This window comes from Thunnus albacares, chromosome 24, assembly GCF_914725855.1.
Source record: "Thunnus albacares chromosome 24, fThuAlb1.1, whole genome shotgun sequence".
NCBI classification, from domain to species: Eukaryota; Metazoa; Chordata; class Actinopteri; order Scombriformes; family Scombridae; genus Thunnus; species Thunnus albacares.
Window position 1 is genome coordinate 8,124,746 of NC_058129.1, and position 22,832 is coordinate 8,147,577.

Genomic DNA, 22,832 nt, shown 5'->3' on the forward strand with positions numbered 1-22,832 from the left:
AAGCTGTTGATTCAACCTTATTGTTAATTTTGCTGTTCAGTTGTATTGTGTCTTTCTAACATTTAGTATACCCCATTTATATCAATGAGACCAGACTATGTGTACAATATGAGGAAATGTGTAAAATGATGACCAGAGCCCAGAAAATCATATTGCATGCAAGCAAATCACCAAGGATTAAACTAAATTCTTAAACAAAATTCAATGACTATATCTTAACAGCAGCCAGCTTTCTACTGTCTGATGCAAAGCCATATTCTACTGGCTAAATTATATTATTGAAAAACAAAACGGTATGTTTAAAAAAAAAAAAAGCAAACTGCTGAGCTACTCATTAGCAGTCCACCCCATGTGCGTTTGTAGCTCCAGAGTTAAGTATGTGTGTTACGTTCCAATCTACTCTCCATTAAGTGTAATGGATCCCAGAGATATCCCAGAGATTACGCCTCCAACTCTCTTGGCGCTCTCCACCGCAAGTTCAATAGTTCACAATCTAACTGTGGGCTCTCTATGCACATGCATATATTACCCCCCACCCCACCACCACCCTCCTCAACCCTCCTCCATCCCATGCAGCGAGAGTCAGTCAAGCAGCTCCTTTTGCAGTCGGCGTGTAGGACGGATGAGTGCAAAGTGTTGGCTGCGGTTTTGGAGGTGTGTTGCTCTCGCAGATACACCTCACCAGTCTCCTGTACGAAGTGACTCCTCAAGATGCAAGAGGAGGGTCATTCCGCCTCCGAGATTCACCCTCAGCCTCTCCCTCTCCCTCCTCTCTCTTTCTCACTACAGACGAGTGAATCAGCTTCACTAAAATAGCCCTTGATCTGCCTACACAGCTTTCGTGTGAAAACTACCAGAGAAAAACAGCGAGGGAGATTTATGTCACCGTGAAGCAGAATATAAGCCCCAGAGTTAGTTATTCTAAGTGATTATGAAGTTACTTTTCAATTCTTTTTTGCATGTCCCTGGTGTTGTAAAATGAATTGCAAGTTATAAAAACTAGTTAGATTAATTACTTGGTGTCATGTAGGAGTGGTGTGTACTTGCCAAATATCAAGATTACCCTCTAGGAGGTGAGTGAATCTTGTTGACAGTCTCACAGCCCAGAGAGAGAGAGAGAGGCAGGACTGTAAAATAGAGAGGAGCTACAAAAATGGGATGCTGTACTCAGAATTGATCCCAAAATCCCTCGTCTTAAACCCATCTGCTCTCATCATTTTTCTTTACCTGACTCTCTCATCTTCAGTTCCCTCTTCCTCTTCCAGCGTCTTGACGGGTTAAACATCACCGCATGGCTCCTGCACTGCAGGTGGCCACTAAAAAGCAGAAGGACTAGAGTGATAATGAAGACAGCAACTCATAGATCCAAACCCAGCTCGTGTCTCTAATGAGTTTACCTCAAAGGCTGCATTCACACTGCAATGTCCCCCATTCAGATTTTTCCTTCTTTTTATGACTTTATGGTTTTCATGAATAAAGAAACAAATAGAATCTGATATTTTTGTTTCTGATTAATATCATTCCAAAATCTGATATGCATTATATATGATCTGTGGTTAAGTAACCGCAGCTGAACCAGCAGATCAGAATTGTTGTGATTTTAAAGGATCAGTTCACAAAAATTCAATAAAACAAGCAATAAATTTACATTTGAAGAATTTTCGATGCTGTTGAATTTTTCAAATGCTATTTTTCAGTGTTGTGAGCATCAGAATTTCATTCTAAGGAGCATCTCTAGCTGCCTCAAAGCTGGAAGTAGGGCGGCAACGATTATTTTCATTATCAATGAAACTGTCGATTAATGAAATGTCTATGAAATGTCAGCTTTCTCTCTTTAATAGGAACCCTATAAGCATTGGCTTTTCTTCCTGGGGTCCACCACTCATGCAGTCACACACACTCATATACACTATAGGCACATAAAAAACAACATTGTCAGAGCTGTGCATATAGACTGACCAGCCCTATAAGCATGTTGATAATCTGTGTTTAAGTGTTAACATCAAAATAAATAATTCTCTCCATTACCTTTCCTAAAGCTGGTAACAAAATTATAGGGCGGCTATTTGTACCAGAAAATGGTGCAGCTAGATTCTTTGAAAGAGGAATAACTTTTGCTATCTTCCATGCCGGTGGACAAATACATTTTTCAGTACTCAATTTAATAATATGTCAGACAGGCAGAGCAATTAAATTGGCAGCAATTCTAAGAAATTTAACATCTAAATTATCTACACCTGGTGGTCTGTCCTTGCATTTATTAAGCAGACACTCAACATCTGTTGTTGTTTTGCAATTTTAAATTTATACTTATTCTCCATTATTAAATCCTTAATTAGTATCGTGGGGGTACTATTACTTGTTGGTGCATATTGCTCCTCAAATTGTTTACCTTATCATGAAGAATAATCATTAAAATGATTAGCAATTTATACAAGTTTAGTCAAGAATTTCCCCTCCACTTCAAGATATGCTGGGCAGGATTTGGGCCCACATCCCATCATGCCATTTACTGAACTCCACAACTTTTTCTTGTCATTCTTTACATCTTTAATTTTATTTCCATAGAACGATTGCTTTTTCTTTTTGTTTAATGCAGTTACATAATTCCATAACCTCCTATACCAGACTCATAACTCGATCTGATAGCTACATTTTTCGCATAATCTCTTTGTTTCATCAATTCCTCATCTATCCAGGGTGATCTCAAGTTCTTGACTGTCTGCTTTCTAATTGGTGCATGTTTTCTAAATCACTTGCATAAATAACACATTAAAGACTTCAAGGGCATCATCTGGATTATCTTTCTCTAGTACATATTCCCAACATATATTTTTAACATCATCTATAAAAGACTCTTCACAGAATGTTTTCATTGATCTCCTGAATACTACTCTAGGTCCTTTTGGAGCCTTTGTCTTTCTTACAAGCACCACTAAATTATGATCACTACACCCCACTAGGATTGATATTGCGTTTGAACATAAATTACTAAAATGTGTAAATTCATGATCAATACAAGTTTCACTTTTGGACCTATCTTTCTTCATGCATGCTTTTATAGGTTTATCCACCATTTGCACTGAGTTACATGCATTAGTTATAGCCTGCAGCTTCTCTTTAAGTGCACAGTGTAACATATCCCAGTCGATGTTCAAATCTCCTAAAAAATAAATCTCATTATAAAGATCACACACTTTATCTAACATTTATCCAAAATAAATTAAATTTGCAGTTGGAGGTCTGTAGCAACATCCTACCAGCAGAGGTTTCAAATGCGGTAAATTAATTTGCAACCAAAGTACTTCAGTATCAGCAGGCATTAAATCATATCTCACTGTGGCTGGTATTTGATGTGGAATATATACTGCTACACCGCCCCCATATGCATTCCTGTCTCTCCTATATATACCATACCATACTGAGACTCACCTCAGCCTTGCACAGCTTCATCCCGATGTCATTGAATTGGGCCCTCTTCCTGGAGTTTTCGGGTGTCACATCAGGAAATATCTTGAATGTCTTGAAAAATAACCTCCCCCCTGCTTCTTGCCAGCTTCAACATTGCCTCTTTCGCCTGATATCTCTGCATTCTTACAATCATAGATCTGGGTCTCAACCTGAGCACTGGACCAATCTTGTGTGCAATGTTTACCACCAGTTCACATATGAGCTCCCCTGGGAACACCTCCTTAAAAAAGTTTTAAGGAGCAATGGGATCACTCCTCTCCATATCGCTTTTCAGTCCAAACATATAGATTTAACTTTTTGCTGTGTATTTCCATTTCTTTTTTTCTTTTCTGAGCTCTTTGTTTGCCTTTGTTAGATTTCAATTTGTAGCTTTAATTGTAGCAACACGACCTTTAAAGCATCAAGCTGCGGCTGAAGTCTGTCGAAAGCAGCCCCAATCTCTTCCCTCATTATGGAGCGTATTAGAGCCGACAAGTCCGACTAGCTCACCTGCAAGGACCCACTTTCCATGGTGCTCACTTCCGCCGCTTGTCTTTTTTTGTGTCTCTTCAACTTCTGATAGACTGCAGCTCTGATTTAATAACTCCCCAGCCTTTTTCTTTGATTTCTTTGGAGGCATTTCATTCCCCATACTTTATTTTCCGATGGTCTTTGACTGAAACATTTAATCATCACATAGTAAAATATGTCACGGAAAATAAAGTCTTACTGATTCCTAAAGCCCAAGGTGATGTCCTCAAATGTCTTGTTTTGTCACAAAAAACAGTCCACAACCCAAATATATTCTGTTTGCTGTCATAGAATTAGTTCTTTATTAGTTGTTTATCAAAATAGTTGGCGATTAATTTTCTGTCAATCCACTAGTCAATTAATTGACTAAGTGTTGCAGCTCTAGTTGGAAGTTGTCTAAAATGTCATTGTATGCTGTAGCATAAAAACTAAGTTGCCTAACCCAAACGAAAAAAAAGCTCGAGATCAAAAGTACATAAATATGTAGACAGTGTCTTTATACTTATGGCCACATACATAGTGTATCAGCATGGCTAAAATCCAGGAACTGACCAAGCAAGTCCATAGTAAAATTTGACTGCGATGACAAAAAAAAGAATAAGAGCCTCAAACTCCCAGTCAAGGACCAAATCACTCTTATTAATTTAGTGGTTTGGTTTTTCAGTCAGCTTTGAGTACAACATTGGAGCTGAGCTGTTACTGGAGGAGCCAAAAGCTGTTATCTCCTTCCTGTAGTCAGAGGCTCTGGGATATCTCACTTCCATTTCTTCAATTTCCACCCTCCTGACTCATTGTACAGGAGTGCTCCAGCATGAGACGAAACATTAAAGTCTACCCCCGCTCCTCACTTTCCCACTCTCCTCTCAGTCCTTTCAAATCCGTCATCAATCAGAGCTTTCATGTGGGTGATGGAGCCACGCCATGTGTCGGCCTAGCAGGCAGCGCTGGGCATTTAGCTCAGGCTGGAGTCTAATTTGTTTTGCCTGCAGTGGGCAAAGTAGCTATCAAGGTAACATTATTTGTCAGTGGGGACGGCGCTGTAATGAAAAGCACTCAGATGGGCAGAGGTGCCCGGAGGTCAGTGTAATGGAGGCTCCCCGTCTCAATGAAGTCTCCCCGCGAATGAACAGCTCTCTGCACACCAGCATGAATATAGATTGTGAGCATCTTGGGTATAGCAGTGAAAAACTTTGCTGACCAAAGCAGGAAACATTATGTCCAAATTATAAAAAGCATTTAATTGAAGCAGAATGGTTTTGGGAGCTTTTTAAAAGCTCATACATGAAGGGATGCAAGTATTCAAGAGAACAGACTTGCTTTTATTCACAGTGCTGAGCCCGAGGCTTTATTATTCTCTCTCTGCACCTGCTTTATAGCAGGGATTATAAAACTAAATGAAAGGGTCTGGTTTGAAGGATCTGAGGACAATAAAGACTCTGCTTACAAACCTCGCTGATTTGCCTGGCGGATAACAGGAGCTGTGACATTTCACCTACTTCTGTGTCTGTCTCCCCGTCTCCCCTCTACTTGCAGATAACAAGGATTACGACGCTTACCTGTCCTACACAAAAGTGGACCCGGACCAGTGGAGCCAGGAGACCCGAGAGGAGGAGCGCTTTGCCCTGGAGATCCTCCCCGACGTCCTGGAGAAGCATTATGGGTATAAACTCTTCATTCCAGACAGGGACTTGATCCCCACAGGAAGTAAGCTCTCTCTCTCGCGGCGATGTCAAGTTGTGTCGAATGTTTTGTGGCTTGGTGTTGCTCGTGTTGTCAGTGCAGTGGTGATATGCCTTGTTTGTTGTTTTCTTTTATGCATTTGTGTTTTGGCATAACTAGACCCGTGCGACCATCATTGTGTTAATTTGATCATCATAAAATTATCTTTTTCTAACGACTGGCTTAATTGAAGTGGATCAGTCTGCTAAAAGGGGGCAATTAGGGTTACAAAAAACAAAAAAAAACAAAAAGAATAGGGAACAATATTAGAATTTCATAATTTTATTCATTTTATTTGAGTAGTTAATCAATAACAACTGCTGATAACCATCTCCACTCATTCTTTATTGCTTTTTTGCAGTAAGATATGCACTTAAAAGGCTGCCAAGTTGCAATTATGGCACATGGCAACACAGACGTCACACATCACAGACAGCTCTGAACAGACAGTTGCACCCCTTTTTAATTGTTGCAGCCCTAAAAGCAGTGATTCCCATCCAGGAGTATTTGTATCCCTGGAGGTGCTTCTGCCTGGGAGTATGTGAAGAGAGTGTGGATCAGTTTACCTAATTCAAAGAAATAACAAATTGATTTAAGAAATATATCCACATATTTAGTCAGCTGTAACACCTGAACATTAGGTGTTGCAATTGAGTAAGCATGAAGACTAGTTAGCAAGCGAGCAGAGAAGTTTAAATGTAATGTAATGTATAAATGGCTGATTTAGTTAGCTAAAAGTAAGAATAGTTGGATAAATTGAGAAAGATACCTAAAAGTGATAGATGAATGGTTGAAATGTCCAAGTGCAGCCCCTCCAAGTGGTTCTGTAGTAGTCCAGCTGCAAACTTGACGAAACAGACCTAAACCTGCACATTTCAACTATATGAAAAAGTATCGTAACAATATCCACTTCTATATAAATAATTGAGTTAAATGACCTCTACTGTAATTCAAATAAACACACATGGATTGTGACAGGTGGTGTCAATGAAGGGGTAGAGTAGTTGAGTTCTGGCTCTGATGGGGCTGTGGAGGAGCGTCTGACTAAACAGCCTGCTCACTAGTACACACACCTTGAATTTAAGGCGAGCACAGAAAGACTTCCCCCCTTCTAGTGTCAAACTCTGCACATACATTGGTTGTCCTTTATACTTACTTATGCTACTTTATACCTCCACTCTACCACACCTTAGAGTGAATATTGTATTGTATTGTATTTTTAAACTACATCAGCTTCTGCACCAGCTGTAATGTTAAAATGCTGCCTGCACTTAATGCATCAGTAATAATAACTCCATAAGAGAATTTATAAAATATGACTTTAATAATATAACACTTGGATGAGTGCTTTGAGTAAATTATACAGGTAATACTTAAGCTCACTGTACTTTTACTGAAGTTTTTTTTTTTTTTTTTTTAAAGAGTTTTACTTCCAGTTCAGCATTATGTACCGGGTCTGAATACCTCTCCATCCCTGGAGTGTGCAAACCCAGTTCAACTTGCTCCAGATAGAAATGTACAAAATATTCAGAAACATCTTTAACAAGAGTTCAGTCCCTACAGCCCCTCCTGCTGTCTGACCTGTGGAGGCTTCCTTTGTGAAAGTGAATTGTGGAAACCTATATCTTAAATAATACTCAGCAGAAGAGGTCTGGACTTAATAGTTGGTTCTTTATGTACTCAAGTATTTAAAGTGCATTATCTACAGTATGTAAAGCCTGTGGGAGGCATAATATCCTACATATGCGGCATAATTAGCAGAAACAGCCAACCCTATTATTACAGTCTATGTTCCTGATCCTGCTCCAACTGTACCTCTGCATGCTGCTATGTAATATGTCAGCTGTACAATCAAAAAGCTCTTTATGCATGGATATTAATGCATGTTTTACCACAGAATATTTCTAATGGAGCCTCTCACCATGCCCCGTGCTTATCTTTGATTAACTCATCACACAGATGAGTTTGATAATATCATTATGTTATTGGCCTTCATTTAAATACTTGCATCTGCCTGTCTTCCCGCACATACCGCCATTACTAATTATGTTCCTCTTCAGTGGCATTGTGCCAAGGTTATAAACTGAATCCCTTGCTGTGATTATGTGCTCGATGCTGGGGGACTGTTATAATATGGGAAAAATGGCATAAAAATGCAAGGATTGAGAGGAATCTTAAGTGCATCTGTCGCTATTCCAGCTCGGCGGCACAGCTCACTGGCTTATTGTGTCTATGTGTAAACATTTAGTTCCCACTGGGAATGTATTAACATCTCAACAGTTGATATAATAAAGCATAATCCACAGCTATAGATAAACACAGTTTGGCCATTTGGGGTTTCAGCATATGTCAACAATCCTTCTCCTGAGCTGCTGATAAGTAACGTGTTATTCTACAGTATGCTGGATTATTTTCAACATGTTAACATCTTGCCATTCTGGTAGATTTCTTATATATCTACTGTACAGTACATTCAGTGTTTATAATATATGGCAGCAAAAATATAAGGCTTTTTCCTTGCCTTTTTTATGCTACATGTCCCATATTAAACTGGAATAAACTGGTCAGCACAATTACCGCTTTACCATCGCTAGTAGAGCACCAGTTGAGAAACACAGTTTATGCCAGAGCCATGTCCCCACATTAACACAACTGTGTTTTTTTAATGCTTTTCTGCAAATCTTTTGATCATACTTTGAATGTAAATATCTATGTTTAGGTTTCACCAATGATCATTTCCAGGATGACACAAGACTACTTAGAGGTACTTTCTTCCCCCCGATTTTTAACGCTCGTGTCAACACACACCGACACAGACTTTCTGGTCAAACATTTTCTAATAAGTAATTTATAAGTTGTTACTAATGACTCCATTAGTGGTTAATAACTTATTAATTAATGATCCATATAGCAGTAATAAGGAAATATGTTTTTTTTCAACCTTGTGACTTGGTTGGCAACCTAGGTTGCTATTGCTATTACTAATCTATGAAGCATTAGTAAACTATTTATGAACCACCAGCCATTAGTGACAACTTATGAAGCCTTTATAAAATATGAAAGTGAAAAACATGATTATTTTTCCCCACCTGCATCTAAATGAATTACATACATCTGATGGGTTAACTGCATCAAAACAATTCAAACTTTCAGTCCCAGAAATCTAAAATCTATAAAATCTAAAACTTGTAGTAGTTTGGAGCTACGTTTGTTCAAATACTTTGACTACTTTACACCTGGCGTCATGATTCCTATCTGGGGAAACCAGGTGTAAATATAACACATTGCAAAGATGACTCTTTTATAATCTCTGATCTTTTAGCCTATGATGCCTTGACGCCTTGTTTATTTGTAACTGAAATGTCACAACCTCTAACTCTGCTCTGAAGTGTAGCTGTTGTTTTATTAGACCAAACTGTGGTCTCTGATAATTCCAGCAACTAAATTTGAGTAGATTTCTGGTGCATGCTGTTCAAAGTTGGAAGTCATGAATTCCTGGCTGGTAAATTATAACCCTATTGCAGAGCCAGGGGCTTACTTGTCAACTCTGAAGATAAAATATGGAGGATGAATGACCAGGAGATTTTTTTATTGATTAAAATTCTAGTTTCCTTACATGGGAAATGGCTTTAAATGCATTTCAAATGTATAATATGTTTGTATCTTTATTTATAGTTCAGATGTTTTCATAGAATAAAGATCATACAGAGCTGAATACCGAAAGTAATAAAATCATATTTATAGTGAAATGTTCTTTGCTAACAAGACTTCAGATTATCATATGTTTCATGCACTTTACTACAGTATCACTTAAAGTTTTGACTTATTTATATTTTCTGTAGGAGCTGTTGAGTTGTCCAGTTAGCACCACAAGCTTAATTACTTGTCACAATGAGCTTTTTTCATGGAAAACTTGAAAAAACTATAGGGAACAGGGCAACAGTGATTTCCTGCCCCCTGTAATTTAGCGTTGATTTTGTTTTTATGTAGGAATCAATTATTACACATGCAACGCTTTGATTGTAAAGCTTGTGAGGTCTCTGAAAGGAGGAATTTAATCTATAAAGCTATAAAGTGTTAGCAGGCAGCACCCTGAGAGGGCAGATTTACTTTCAGTTTAATCAATTCAAAACATAAAATGAAACCACTGCTCATTAGCTAATTATATAGCAAGCATTTATCCATTTCCTTTTTGTTTTATTCACAGTAAGGTAAAAGAAAAACTTGTTTGTGACTGATTGGTTTAAGCTAAACTGAACAGGCCCAAAGAGAGGTGTTGCTCTGGGGACGCATTGTGATGGAGTACTGAGTGAGGACCAATTATCAAAAAGAAAAGAGATTTACTTGTCATGTTGAAGTAAAGGGCGACTTCAAATCCAAGTTTAGTCTAATCAGGTTTCTCTCATCGTGGAAGAGTGACATGAAAGAAGGAGTTCATTCTCAGAGATACGGAGAGCAGGACAGAGAGGAGATGTGGCATTTGTTTGTTGAAAAACTAGCAAACATACTGAGATATTATTCACAGTCTCTAGATGCCTCTTGTCTAAAACAGAGAGAGAGGAAGAAAAAATTCTCCTCACACACACACATACACACACACACACACAAGAGGGTCATAAGCTTTGATTGGGAAGGGAAGCCCAGTTAATCCCGTCTACCTGCTGTTGAGGAGCCACTCTGTCTTCGTCTCCGCCAGGAAAGGCTAAAAGCAGGCATTAGCTACACACACGCACACACACACACACACAGACACACACACACACACACACATACACACACACACACACACACACACACACACACAACAGGCCTAGGGAAACACTTAATCACATTCATTATTAGCCAAACAGCTACCCATTAAGGAGGTGAATACAAATCTGTATTTAATGTAAACGCACAATTACTTTACCTTCTGGTGTTAAGATGCAAATTTAATGTCACACACATATCTTGCTTGGCTTTGAGTGTTTTATGTTTACTGTTATCTTATAAAAAAAAACAAGTGATCCCTTTCCCTTTTGTTTTTGTCTACAATTCTGTCTAAATAGATCCAATAATTAATTCTAGAAATGCTTTTATAGATGTTTTAGTTAGAGTTTAGTTTAGCCAAATCATGGAAAAATGTGTAACTGTAAAATTCATCTGATGTTTAATTTAAATTACTTCAGTCTTTTTTTTTTTTTTTTCAAAATTAACATTTTTTTTCATCTTGAGTTAATTGGATTTGGTTGATTGAAATTTTGATAAAACAGGAGCAGTTTGGTAAGCAGCCGCATGAGGCCAAGAGAGTTCTTTAAACAGCCTGTGTGATATGTTTCATCATATTTGCATCATCCATGAGCTCTGTGTAGTTTCATGTACAATTAAACTTATCTAGATTAAATCTATACGCCATACAAGCAAGTAAAAATAAGTCCTACAAACTGAAAACAGTGCAACTTATGTTAAATGTACTGCTGTTTATACAAAGTTATCTATCTATCTCTGTCTATCTATCCAGCCTACATCGAGGATGTAGCACGCTGTGTGGACCAGAGCAAGCGCCTCATAATTGTCATGACGCCCAGCTATGTCGTGCGGAGGGGGTGGAGTATCTTTGAGCTGGAGACGCGGCTGCGCAACATGCTGGTGACCGGCGAGATCAAGGTCATCCTGATCGAGTGCGCCGAGCTGCGCGGCATCATGAACTACCAGGAAGTGGAGGCCCTTAAACACACCATCAAGATGCTGACAGTCATCAAGTGGCGCGGGCCGTCCAGCAACAAGCTCAACTCCAAGTTCTGGAAGCAGCTGCTCTACGAGATGCCCTTCAAGCGCATGGAGCCCCTGAGCATCTCCCACGAGCAGGTGCTGGACGTCAGCGAGCAGGGCCCCTTCAGCGAGCTCCAGACCGTCTCAGCCATCTCCATGGCGGCGGCTACCTCCACCGCCATGGCGACGGCACACCCGGACTTGCGCTCGACCTTCCACAACTCTTGCCACACCCAGATGAGGCAGAAACACTATTACCGTAGCTACGACTACGACCTGCCGCCCGGCGGCACGCTCCCGCCACTCTCCACGCTCGGCAACCAGCACACCTACTGCAACATCCCCATGACGCTCATCAACGGGCAGCGGCCTCAGTCCAAGTCGCTGCGCCAGCAGAGTCTGGAAGAAGCCCACGGCAACAACGCCATGCTGCCACTGCTGCCCAGAGAGACCAGTATATCCAGCGTCATCTGGTGACAGAGAGGGTGCCGGGCAGGATAGACTGTGGATCCATATGATGTCCGTCACAGGGAGGACTCACCACTGGCACTTGGACCCTGAAAACACCGGGGCCAGATGGACCTGAATGGCACTAAGCTACTTGCTGCTGTTGAATTTGCACCAGGAAACCATAGGGGGAGGGGCGGGAGGACGAGGCGTCAGACACACTGGACACATTGGTGGGGGTTCTGGTGGTGGCAATTGTTTTTTTGTTTTGTTTTGTTTTGGTCCAATAAGAGCTTTTATTGAAACTGAACAACAACAAAAAAGAAGCAAGGAGAACTTTTTTGTATGCCTGTATAAACACTCACGTAACACAAGCCAACACCTATGATAATTTACCCAGAAAGTCAAGGAATACAGGGTCCTGTACATACGTTTTTCTAATTCTTTGTAGCATCAGTGTTTGGGACTTGTTTCTTCTTTATGTTTTATCATCAGTTGGGACTCTTTTTTTTTCGGTTTGTACAAAAGTGAAGCAATGGCCTGTGAGATGTGTTAGTTAAACCGTTGTTACCTTTATCTTAATTTGTTGGCTGGTGTAGTTTATAAAGCTTTTGGGGTTTTTGGGGTGGGCAAACGTCGCAGCCTCTAGGAGACGAGAACGATTTGTTTTGGATTTCAGGGAGCAGAGTCTCAGATCTGATGGCTGTTGTAAAAGGTTGAGAATCTGGACTCAACCAGAATATGCAAAATATGGAGTCCAGAGAGCGGGGGAACAGACGGGGTTCCCAAATCGTATTTGAGTGCTTTTGGAAAAGTCATATCTGTGAAGGGTGATATGAAGAATATGGTGCTAGGCTTCCTTCACATCTCTCTGTTTCTCTCACGATAACATTTACTTTAAAAAAAAAAAAAGCCTTGCTATTTACCTTAACAGATGATTATATCACCGAAAATTAATTATGTGTATTATTTTATGAAAAAAGAAAAGTCTATTTTTGTAACTGAGGGATATTTGCTTAGAGAAGTTATACCTATAAAGTTTCTGATAGAAGGACTTGGGGAAACATAATAAAAGAACAATGTTTTGTTGTGTGGAACTGCATAGCTCACGAAAATCAATAGGTCATTCACTAAATGTCTTACCCTTATATTGCAAGAGAAAAAAAAATAGTATGTTTGTATTTTCGTCATTAAAAAGAGGAGTTTTGACATTTCCAACACACCACGGATAGCAGCTCAGCAGGCTTTTTATGTTGTGTTGATTTCACAGTCATTGCAGCGTTTCACGGTTGATTTGGTACAAGGATGGAGCTACACTATCGATGATGTCAGTACAGATGGAGGAGAGGAAAGCCATGACATGCAGTGTCACCTGAAGCATTTACTGTGTCTGCTTTCCTCCGTAGGACCAAACAAGGCTGTCCAGGGCTAAACTGTTATCTCTGTTATTCATTTCCTCCCCAATGACAGCTCTGTTATTTGTTCGCCATCCCCCTTGTCAACGGAAATGATTTGTCGGTTGAGTTATGCTCACAGATGAATAAAATAGGGCTTTCACATCTCAGTTCGGAACACTTTCAGTCGACCCCGGCTGCTTGGCTCAGCTTTGGCGAAGGGACACAGGAATTTTAACGACTACAACAACAACAACAAACAGTTTCACTCCAAAATGAGTCTTCAAAAGTTGCTGACTTGATGATAAAGTTGTGAAATATTATTAATGTTTAGTTATTAATATTAAAAAGTAACATTTTAGAGGAAGTGATCAGTTATATTTTTTACCTACTGACCAATAATAATCATGGGGTGTATCCTCCCTAATAGCCTTTTAGAAAGAAACCCTTCCAAAAAAGATGTAATTAATACTTAAGAATGACAAGAATGTATTTAAAAATTCAATTTAAATCCTGGAGTATATATAACCATACAATAGAAATGCTACTTAAAGCAAGTTAGACCAAAGCAAGATACAGTGAAGCATTCTCATTCACAAAACTGTCTTTTTTTTTCTTTTTTCTTTTTTTTTTTCCTCTGACGATGGCTTCCACCAGGAGCGGCACGATTCCATCCGGTCGAGAAAACAAGAGCTACTCTCACATATCCTCTCACACCTGTGAAGGCGGCCTGTTTACGTACTACTCTTCAACTGCCCTGCAGCTGTGCCATATTGTTTGCTTTTTGAGAAAACTAACCTCATACTAAAATACCTGCAACATCTCACAACATAGAGGTGTTTCATTTAGTGCCATAAAATATGCAAAGTGATGAACTCATAAACAATAAATGAAACATTGTGTTTTTTCCTCCCCTTATCTTGTTGTCAGCTTTTTTAATTTTACTTTAAACTGGCAGCAGAATATTTCAGGCCTGTTTTTTTTTTTTTCTTTTCTGTTTTTGGAAAACTAAGTTGCTGCAAGCTGCCCAGAGTTCAATATTGGATGGATTTGTACTTTGGAGGAACAATCCTCTTCATTCAAGATCATTCAATCAACCCACAGATGCAGGCCTGTTTTTAGTTCACCTCAATCAGACCCCCTCCAACCCCCCCTTATGAAAAGTGAAATATGGATTACGTTGAAGAGCACCGATTCTGAGCAGAAGAGTTTGTTGTGCTCTATGACGTGGCATTGTGTAAATATAATCAAGACAATAACGTGATTAAGATGAAGACAATCGAGCCATATTCATGAAACCAATGGTCATTATTCGCAAGGCCTCTCAAAGTAGAAACACTAGTCCTGACTGGAGGTTAACGCGTAGAATCGGTGAGTTTTTGACAGGAGTTTGGCGTCAGAGCTCCTGCTTTGGGAAGCTGTGTGAATACAAATGTTTGCATTTTCTAAGTGGGGTGATACACGTTTTTTTTGTTTCATGATGAATCGAACATTTCTGGCGAAGACGGCTTTGATAAAGATGATGATGAAGATTAATAACAATGACAATATATAGCACAGAATTATTCCAGGCACTTTCACGACTCTTGAGACGACGTCTCTCCTGTTTCTGATTTATTTTCTATTATGTATCTGCAATGTTCATTAAAAGAGATACTGTTATTATTAATAAAACCACATTTACGGTAATGTTATTTCTCAGTTCTGTGTGTGCTGTGTGTGTGTGTCTGTGTGTGTGTGGAGAGAGTGAGAGTGCTGTGTTTGTTTGCAGAAAACCCAACCCGGCTCACTTTGTTTATGGAGCAGTGGCATAGATTGCTGACGATGCCCGGATCTCTTTTCCTGGCGGGGAGCCGATGCGGCCTAACTGCCATAACTCTACCGTCTCCCGTAAATCCTTGAAACAACAATCAATACATCTCCTTATTCCACTCAGAGACTGAATCAGCCCGGCCTCATTTTAGAATAAGACTAAATCAGAGGAGTCAATGCATTGAGAAACACTTTAAAAAAAAAAAAGCATGTCCCAATTGTGGTTTGACCTTAGTGCACTTTTGGCCACAATCGCACTAATAGTTGGCACAGAAAATGATTATTGGTTAGTATAAAAGATGCAGCTCTCATTTTACATGATTGCATAGATTTTGTATATGTTCTAGAGTTCAGATTATGACTCAAACAGTACTGGTTTATGCCAATAATGTTCATACGCAGCAGTGTGAACACTAAGCTGTCAAACTGTTTCTACAAAACAACTGAAGATGTAGAGACTCAGTGGCTTTTATAGTCAGAATTAGTCCACTGAAAACCACAAGTTTGCTCAGTAAATATGTTATATTTAATATCTCAAAGAAAACAGGATTCTTTTTCTTCCAGCTTGCTTCGAGGCAGATAAACAGCTTTTTTCCTTTCTTCTCTGCCTCAGAGCGTTCTGCCCATAGTGTAGCCATTTGCTTATTTTGCTGTGATCAAAGAAACAGCACTGAAGAGAAAAGGAAACCCAAAGGCAAACATGGACAAATCTTAAAATACTGTGTTAATTAGCCTTAATATTCACCTCTCACGTGATGCGAATGCAGTCAGGGTTTGGTTGGTATCAGCTAAAGCAGCAAACACCAATATCACAGGTGAGTGGAGCTGTTATGTATCAGCCCTCTCTAGGAGATTCTGCCTATATGTTCTTGAAAGTTTTTAAAAATATAAGTATTGTACTGTGGCTCTTACAGAGAAAAAGTACTACTTTCCTCTATCAACTATCAAATTTTACCAAAACAGTCATGATTCTGCTAATATTTTTGTAGCTCTGTTGCAGGTTTGGCTTCAGGTACAGCTGGAACATCTGTTTGGAAGAGACATGCAAACATAAATGAGACTGAATACAGTTTGCCCACAAAATATCCTGATTATGGTGCTCACACATCCATGCGACAGCCATTGGGCTACATCAGCCAATTCTAGTGTGTTAAGCACAACTTTTACAAGACACGGAGCCTGAATTTCACATCTCCCACCATGTTGGTCCAGCCAAGCACAGAACAGAAAAGCAGTCCCTTTTCCAGTGATTTAATGTTACCCTTAAATAAAATGAGGGTACTTGCAAGAGACTGATTTTAAAATATGGTCAAAATCAAAGCAGCAGAGGCCAAGATAAGATCCTACACTACATTTCCCATAATGCAACTTTAGACAGCAACTTTTTGAGATGTACGGCACTCCTTATGACAGGTGACTTTAAATTAGTGGAGTGCCCCTTTAACTCCAGAACAATGTAACACATACAGATTAACTCAAATGTTGTACTTTAGTATCTTACTCTGACCTTAACCACACAAAACCCTTACATAACATAAAAACCTTAAACTCCTAAACTGTATAATCATGTAGTTTGTTGATGACTGTTCTTAATTGTCTTGTTTTTAATGCTGAGTGGAGAAGTCAAAGATAATGTTCCACACTGTGGTTAATAAAGCCTCTAATTAGACAGCTACCTAAATTTATCCATCTCAGGCTTATACACAACTATTTTTAAACTTGTGTCACAGACTTTCTACTCATAACTTTAGAGGGATACATAAGGATGGATGAAAGTTTCCAGGATTCAGCAGCAGTATCAAGAAAGTAAAATCTTTTTTTTTTCTTTTCCTCACAGGTGAAAATAGCCATACTAGATGAGTCAGAGTGCTGTTTCCCTGTAGTGTACAGAGCAGCTGCATCCTGCACTAGGAAAAGCACGATGTTCCCTATAGCCATCTTGTTTTTCTGCCATCATGTCTATAACATGAAGCTACATTCGAATCCTCTGTGCCCATGTGAACATAGAAGGCGCCAGATGTTTTCATCTGAGCCGACATGTTGCCATATGGTGTGTGTGTGTGTGAGTGTGTGTCTGTGAAAAGTGTGTGTGTGGGGGGCGGGAGGGGTTCCTCAGTTTCGACACTTTTCCCCCCAAATGAAATCATTTTCACTTCATTACGGTGTCACAGCATAATAAGCTCCCTGAACAAAAGCGTGTGACGTGCAGGGGAAAGTGCAGTGACAGTCTCTGCAGTGAGAGCAGATCAGGCTGTGAGCGTACATGTACATGCACAGATGTTTTGCTTCCTCCTCTGCTTGCAGTACACACACACACACACACACACTTACTGGTGAAGGGTATTACTCACTCTGGCAGGTATACCATGCCCTTCCAAGTCCCACAGGGCCTTGTTACTTGGAGCTCTGTGCTCCGTGCCCTGTGTGACATGTCTTCCACTCCAAGAACCAGGCCAATTGTCTGTGCATGGATAGGTGGCGGTGGAGTGTGTCTGTGTGTGTGTGTGTGTGTGTGTGTGTGTGTGAGCTGAGAGCATTTGGAGAGTGGATGCAGGCAGCTGTTAACCCAGTTTTGGAGTAATTCTGAACTCACCATGCTTCAGCACAGCATAATTGCCTGTGCATGTGGTGTGTGTGTGTGTGTGTGTGTGTGTGTGTATAAGATTCAAGTCATGGATCACTGATCACTCACCAAGCCCTTCAATTTACTGTTACTTCCAGCAAGAGCTGCTCCATCTTTAATTATTCATTATTTTACAATAGTATTGATGTCTGTGGTGAGGTTAGATATTGATTTGATTGGATACAGCCGGCTTATCAAAGGATACACTCCAGTGTGTTTGCTGCAGTTCTCCTCATGCCTTAATTGATCAAATCAAAAATGGGAGTTCAAATCATATTAGCTCATTATTGAATAGAATGAAAAGTTGAATTGGCCAGTGTCTGTCCTCCAAGTAAAAGATGCAGAAGCAGCCAGAAGTGGCCGCCTCAAAGAAATTCAAAGTGAAACGCTGTCATCTGCTGGACAGACTCCATCCTGCACCTCAGCTGGCTCAGTCACCTTGCAAGGCATGCTGGGAGTGAAAGAACCCAATTTGAGCTATTATGGTGAAAGTGATCATTCAGTCACTATAAAAATCACACACATCTTCTCTAAATTGCCCCGGTTGAAATCGTTTTGCCATCCAACACCTATAATAGTGATGAATGAAGGTGTGTGTGTCCTTTATTAGTGCATTAGTGCACAGCCGTTATATAAGCTTCTGCTGTTATTCACAAAGCAATATTTGTGGCCCCCAAATGAGCAATGATGTTTATTCTTTGGATTCTGTGAATAAAAGAGAAAGCAGGGTGAATATATAATGAAGAATATACTATGAAATGTTAATCGATAACACATGTAGGTCATATCAAACAATGTATTATATATGTATATAATAATTGGCACTTTGTATACACAAACACTTTGTGATAGGGACTGCACTTGTTTTTGTTCTGTCGGGAGAGTGCCTATATGACAACTGTACTATATTATATATATGATTCCTGGTAAGTCCTCGTTCATCTTACATTATTTAATGTTTAACAGGTTTGCATACTTTACTTATACCTGAACCTGCCTTGTTTATCTCTACAGATATATACATATATTGTACTATATGGCAGTTTATTGGTCTATAAATACTCAGAACTCTTCTTTATCATACTAATGACTAGATAATGGGTTTGTTTTTGTTTTCTGTTACATATCTTTGTTTTTATGGAAGTGTCACACTTAGTGTAGTAAGAATGAGTGACGGCGCAGATGCTTTTTACATAATGAAAAAAAGTAAGGGAGAGGAAGTTTTAAAAGATGTCTGCAAGGAATTCTGGGTAGTGTAGGGAGAAACGTTGGTTTGTTTTCGTGGCCGCACGTACGACCGGCTCCTGGTGGATAAATTGTGGTTTCTTGGCTTAATTAACCAGGTAAGTGCCCACATGTACCTGAACATGACAAACGTTAAATGACAATATTTGCTTTGGCTTGTTAGTTTTGTTAGAAGTTACGAAATTAACTTATGAAATGAACCAAACAGTTTGAAGACGGTGGAAGGTAAAATGTTTGGAGCAGTGTTGCGTTCATGTCGCTACAATCACTGCGCAGTACGTAAGATAAAATAAGCGTAAAGCTCGACAAGTTATTTGAAACAATGTTTTTAGAAACAAACAGTTAAAACATAAAAATATAAGTAACTGACAGTGATAACATTAAAATACGTAACATTTAACCGGCACGTTTCCCCAATTAAAACAGAACAGACGTCAGGTGTGTAAATGTGGGTTCGACGTCACTGACGTAAACGTAAACTAACATGGCTGCTGTAACATATAAAGTGGGAAACACTCAGATTATATAGGCTGATTATTACTGTTTTAACCTTTAATTTCAGTTGGTTTGCGGTGTTTATTTATTTACCCATTAGTTTGTTTGACAATGCTATGTTTTAAGAAACAAAGCAGTCAACACGCCACTTATCCAAAAGGCTTTCACCCGCTGGAGAGACGTCACGTCACCTCTCCTTACAAAGAAATATACATTTGAAAGTTACTGAAATGAAGTAGAGCTGCAACCATTAGAAGATTAATCGATTAGTCAATCCGTAGAAAATTAATTGCCAACTTTGATAATCGATTCATCGTTTTGAGTCTTCTTTGATGATGAAAATTCTCTTGTTCCAGCTTCTTAAATGTCAATATTCTCTACTTTCTTCAGTTTTCTATGATAGTAAATGGAATATGTTTGGGTTGTGAACTGTTGGTCAGGACAGAACAAGACATGTTAGGTTGTATCTTGGGTTCTGGGGAACAGTGATTGACATTTGTCACTATTTTTCTGACATTTAACAAATTGAGATTAGTTGATAATGAAATTGTTAGTTGCAGCTCTAAAATGAAATGAGCACTCATAGCAACCATTAAACTTATCTTCAGTAAAGATAAATCAGCATATTTACTTTTTTCCAGGCAGCATCGGCTTTTGGAGCCTGATTTAATAGGTTGTTTAATAAGTATTGTAGGTAAGTGATGCAGTTGCAGTGTCAGATTTGATGAACATTTTCCAACAAGCTTTACTTTTTGACAGATGAAATCGTAGGCCTGAGTTTTTTGGTGGGTTTTGGTCCTTTTAGTGATGACAGATATTCACAATAATATCTTAAATGAGATCAAATTTGGTATCACATTATCAGAACTACATGGCAGACAATCATGGTATCATAGGCTGTAATGTCATATGTTTATTAGGCTGTAGTCAGGACTTAATGTGAACTAGTGCATTAGGAGTTTACATATAAAGCAGCAGTGACTAGTGTGTATTTCTGAGATTTTGTGTCGAAGCCCACTGGCAGTGTTGTTTGTGATTCAAAGATCCTGCACCAAAAAGAAACCGCAGTGATCTCAGACAAGCTTAGCTGGTGTTCAACTCAGTAGCTGAGAGGAAAGAAAGCTGTTAATGCAAATGCTTGGAAGATTGCCGCGCTAATACTCAAGGCTAAGCTTAAATGTCTATTGCTGCCTTGAAAGGCTGCATCCAGAGGAAAGAAAAGCCCTGAGAGAACACGCTCAGAAGCTGTGCTCAGCATTTGCTCGTCATCGTAAGAGTCGGAGATATGAAGTTAGTAACTTTCAGACTTTGATACCTGACGATTAACAATGCGGAGGCGGTAGCCTTGAGGGAAGACTGAGAAGCTTTCAGAGAGGAAGTCCCAGAAATGTCAAGCGGTCACTGCGATTTTTAAAATGCTGGAATGTTTCAGTGCTCAAAGAATGTAGTCTTTGTGTTTTCCAACAATGTCTGTCTCTATAACTTCCTGTAGGAGTCAGACTGTATTTATCAAGCCACAATAACCTGTCAGAAGTGATTTCTGTCTGAGCCATCATTTGCTGGGCCGTAGGTCAGATGTGCTGTCTGGTTTTCTGGCAAACAGTTTTAACAGTAAAATTGTACATATCTCTGTACTGTAGGTCTGTGTAGCATAAACAGCAGCTTATTTCAACAGGCTGTTAAACTGATCTCAAAATGTTCTGCACAACATAGAGTATTGTAATAATTAAATCAACAGAACATCAATCAACAAATATTAAAATGTTTTATGGTCATTTATCAAGGCAAAATACCAGCATCTGCTGATTCCATCCTCTAAAATATTAGAATTAGCTGTTTTCTCTGTTTTGATATCATTATAAATTGAATATTTGTGGTTTTGGATTGTGTCGGACTAAAAAGGCAATTTAAAGCCTTCTCTTTGGACTCAGGAAATTGCTTAATCGCCAAATAAATATAATGATAATATAATAATGAAAATTGTCAGTTTCAGCCCTAAAAATAAGCTATTAAAAAGCTTTTAAATCCATCATAACAAATTTAGCAGTCACATTATCTCGGATGAAAAACAGACATGATGACAATTATGTGCAAGTCACTAAAATCACTGTAGAAACAGAGACAGTAGTGTAGTGATGTTATAATTGCATCCAGTATTAGGACTTTAGGTAATATCTTGGAGTTAAGACAAAGATGGAAAATAAGTGTGCATCATGGGAGGTGATTCAGCAGGAAATGTTAATTCTCATTATGAACACACATTGTCCCGGTGCCTCGGGAGGGAAACGCTGCTGTATCATTTTGTGTGGTTTAATTCAGGCTGGTATTTCCCAGGTAACAGCTTCCTCCGACACCTGGGAGCAGGAGGGAGAGGAGAAAACAGCTGAGCGCCGGCTCCTGACGATACTAATGAAAAAAGGCATCAAGCGACTCTTCACTGAGCAGAGACGTATTTGCTGAAGCTGTCAGAACAGAGCGATGGAGCGCAAACCACCGGTGTGTTACAATATAGCCTGTCTAGCAGCTGTTTTAACTGACACCCATAACTTTTTTTATGTTGATGGAGTGTCTGTGAATATCTGTGTGGGTGTGTGTGTGTGTGTGTGTGTGTGTTTGAGTTCAGCTACTGTAGTATTATTAGGAAGTAATGTAAGAGCTGTGAAAAACATGTAACATCAAGCAAGTACTAATGATTATGATGCCTGCTTGCAAAGTTGGATTTTACTGCAGATGTTTAATAGCATTGTTCATTCATATCACTGATTCATTTACCAATTAACCTCTCTGGATGCTCACTTTCTATTAGTTTTTAATACTTTTCATGTGTTTATCTTTTCCAGGGAGTGATCATTGTTCTCTCCAGCAGTCAAGCAGCGCATCAAATAGGTAGGAACTGATTCTTCTTTTCTTTTTAAAGCAGTGTTTTCTCTCGCTTGTGTTTTCCTAAATGTGACTTTTCAAAGTGATTGGGATCACATGATGCAATGTTTGTTTGCTGTTCATGCTGCTTGGTGTTTGTCTTTGGTCTCATTGACTCTTTTGCTTTACCGCTGTTTGTTTACTGGCACCAGATGCTCGGCAGCTGTTGATGATTGTGTGTAGTTGTGTTCAAGCTATGATCATGTAAATGGTTATACCTGGACTTTGTGATTTGCTTAGAGGATTGATGGATGGATCGAGTCTCGGAGAGGAGCTTGAGTCTGTCGGTGCGTGTGGACAGATGTTTTGTTTACACTTTTCTTTGTCATGTACGTGTTCTAAGCTATTCCCCCAGAGTCTCATCTTGTCTTACAGTCAAATTTCTACAGAAGTGCAGTGTGTTGTGAAGCTCTTGTTAGCACAGAGGTTTGAAGTAGTCATTCTCG

General features: G+C 39.3%; 1 protein-coding gene across 4 annotated transcripts in view; it reads left to right on the forward strand.

Annotated features, from left to right (window-relative positions):
* The window catches only part of LOC122976235 (interleukin-1 receptor accessory protein-like 1), a 301,394-nt gene extending 286,408 nt beyond the window's left edge, over positions 1-14,986 (forward strand). For 3 of the 4 annotated variants that reach the window (XM_044344602.1, XM_044344604.1, XM_044344603.1), the window contains exons 10-12: positions 5,515-5,685; positions 8,420-8,464; positions 11,201-14,986. In XM_044344602.1, coding sequence (XP_044200537.1) covers positions 5,515-5,685; positions 8,420-8,464; positions 11,201-11,928 — 944 coding nt within the window. In that variant the 3' untranslated portion in view covers positions 11,929-14,986. The remainder of the gene's footprint in view (positions 1-5,514; positions 5,686-8,419; positions 8,465-11,200) is intronic. The other variant, XM_044344605.1, reaches the window with a different exon arrangement.
* The last annotated feature ends 7,846 nt before the right edge of the window (positions 14,987-22,832 follow it).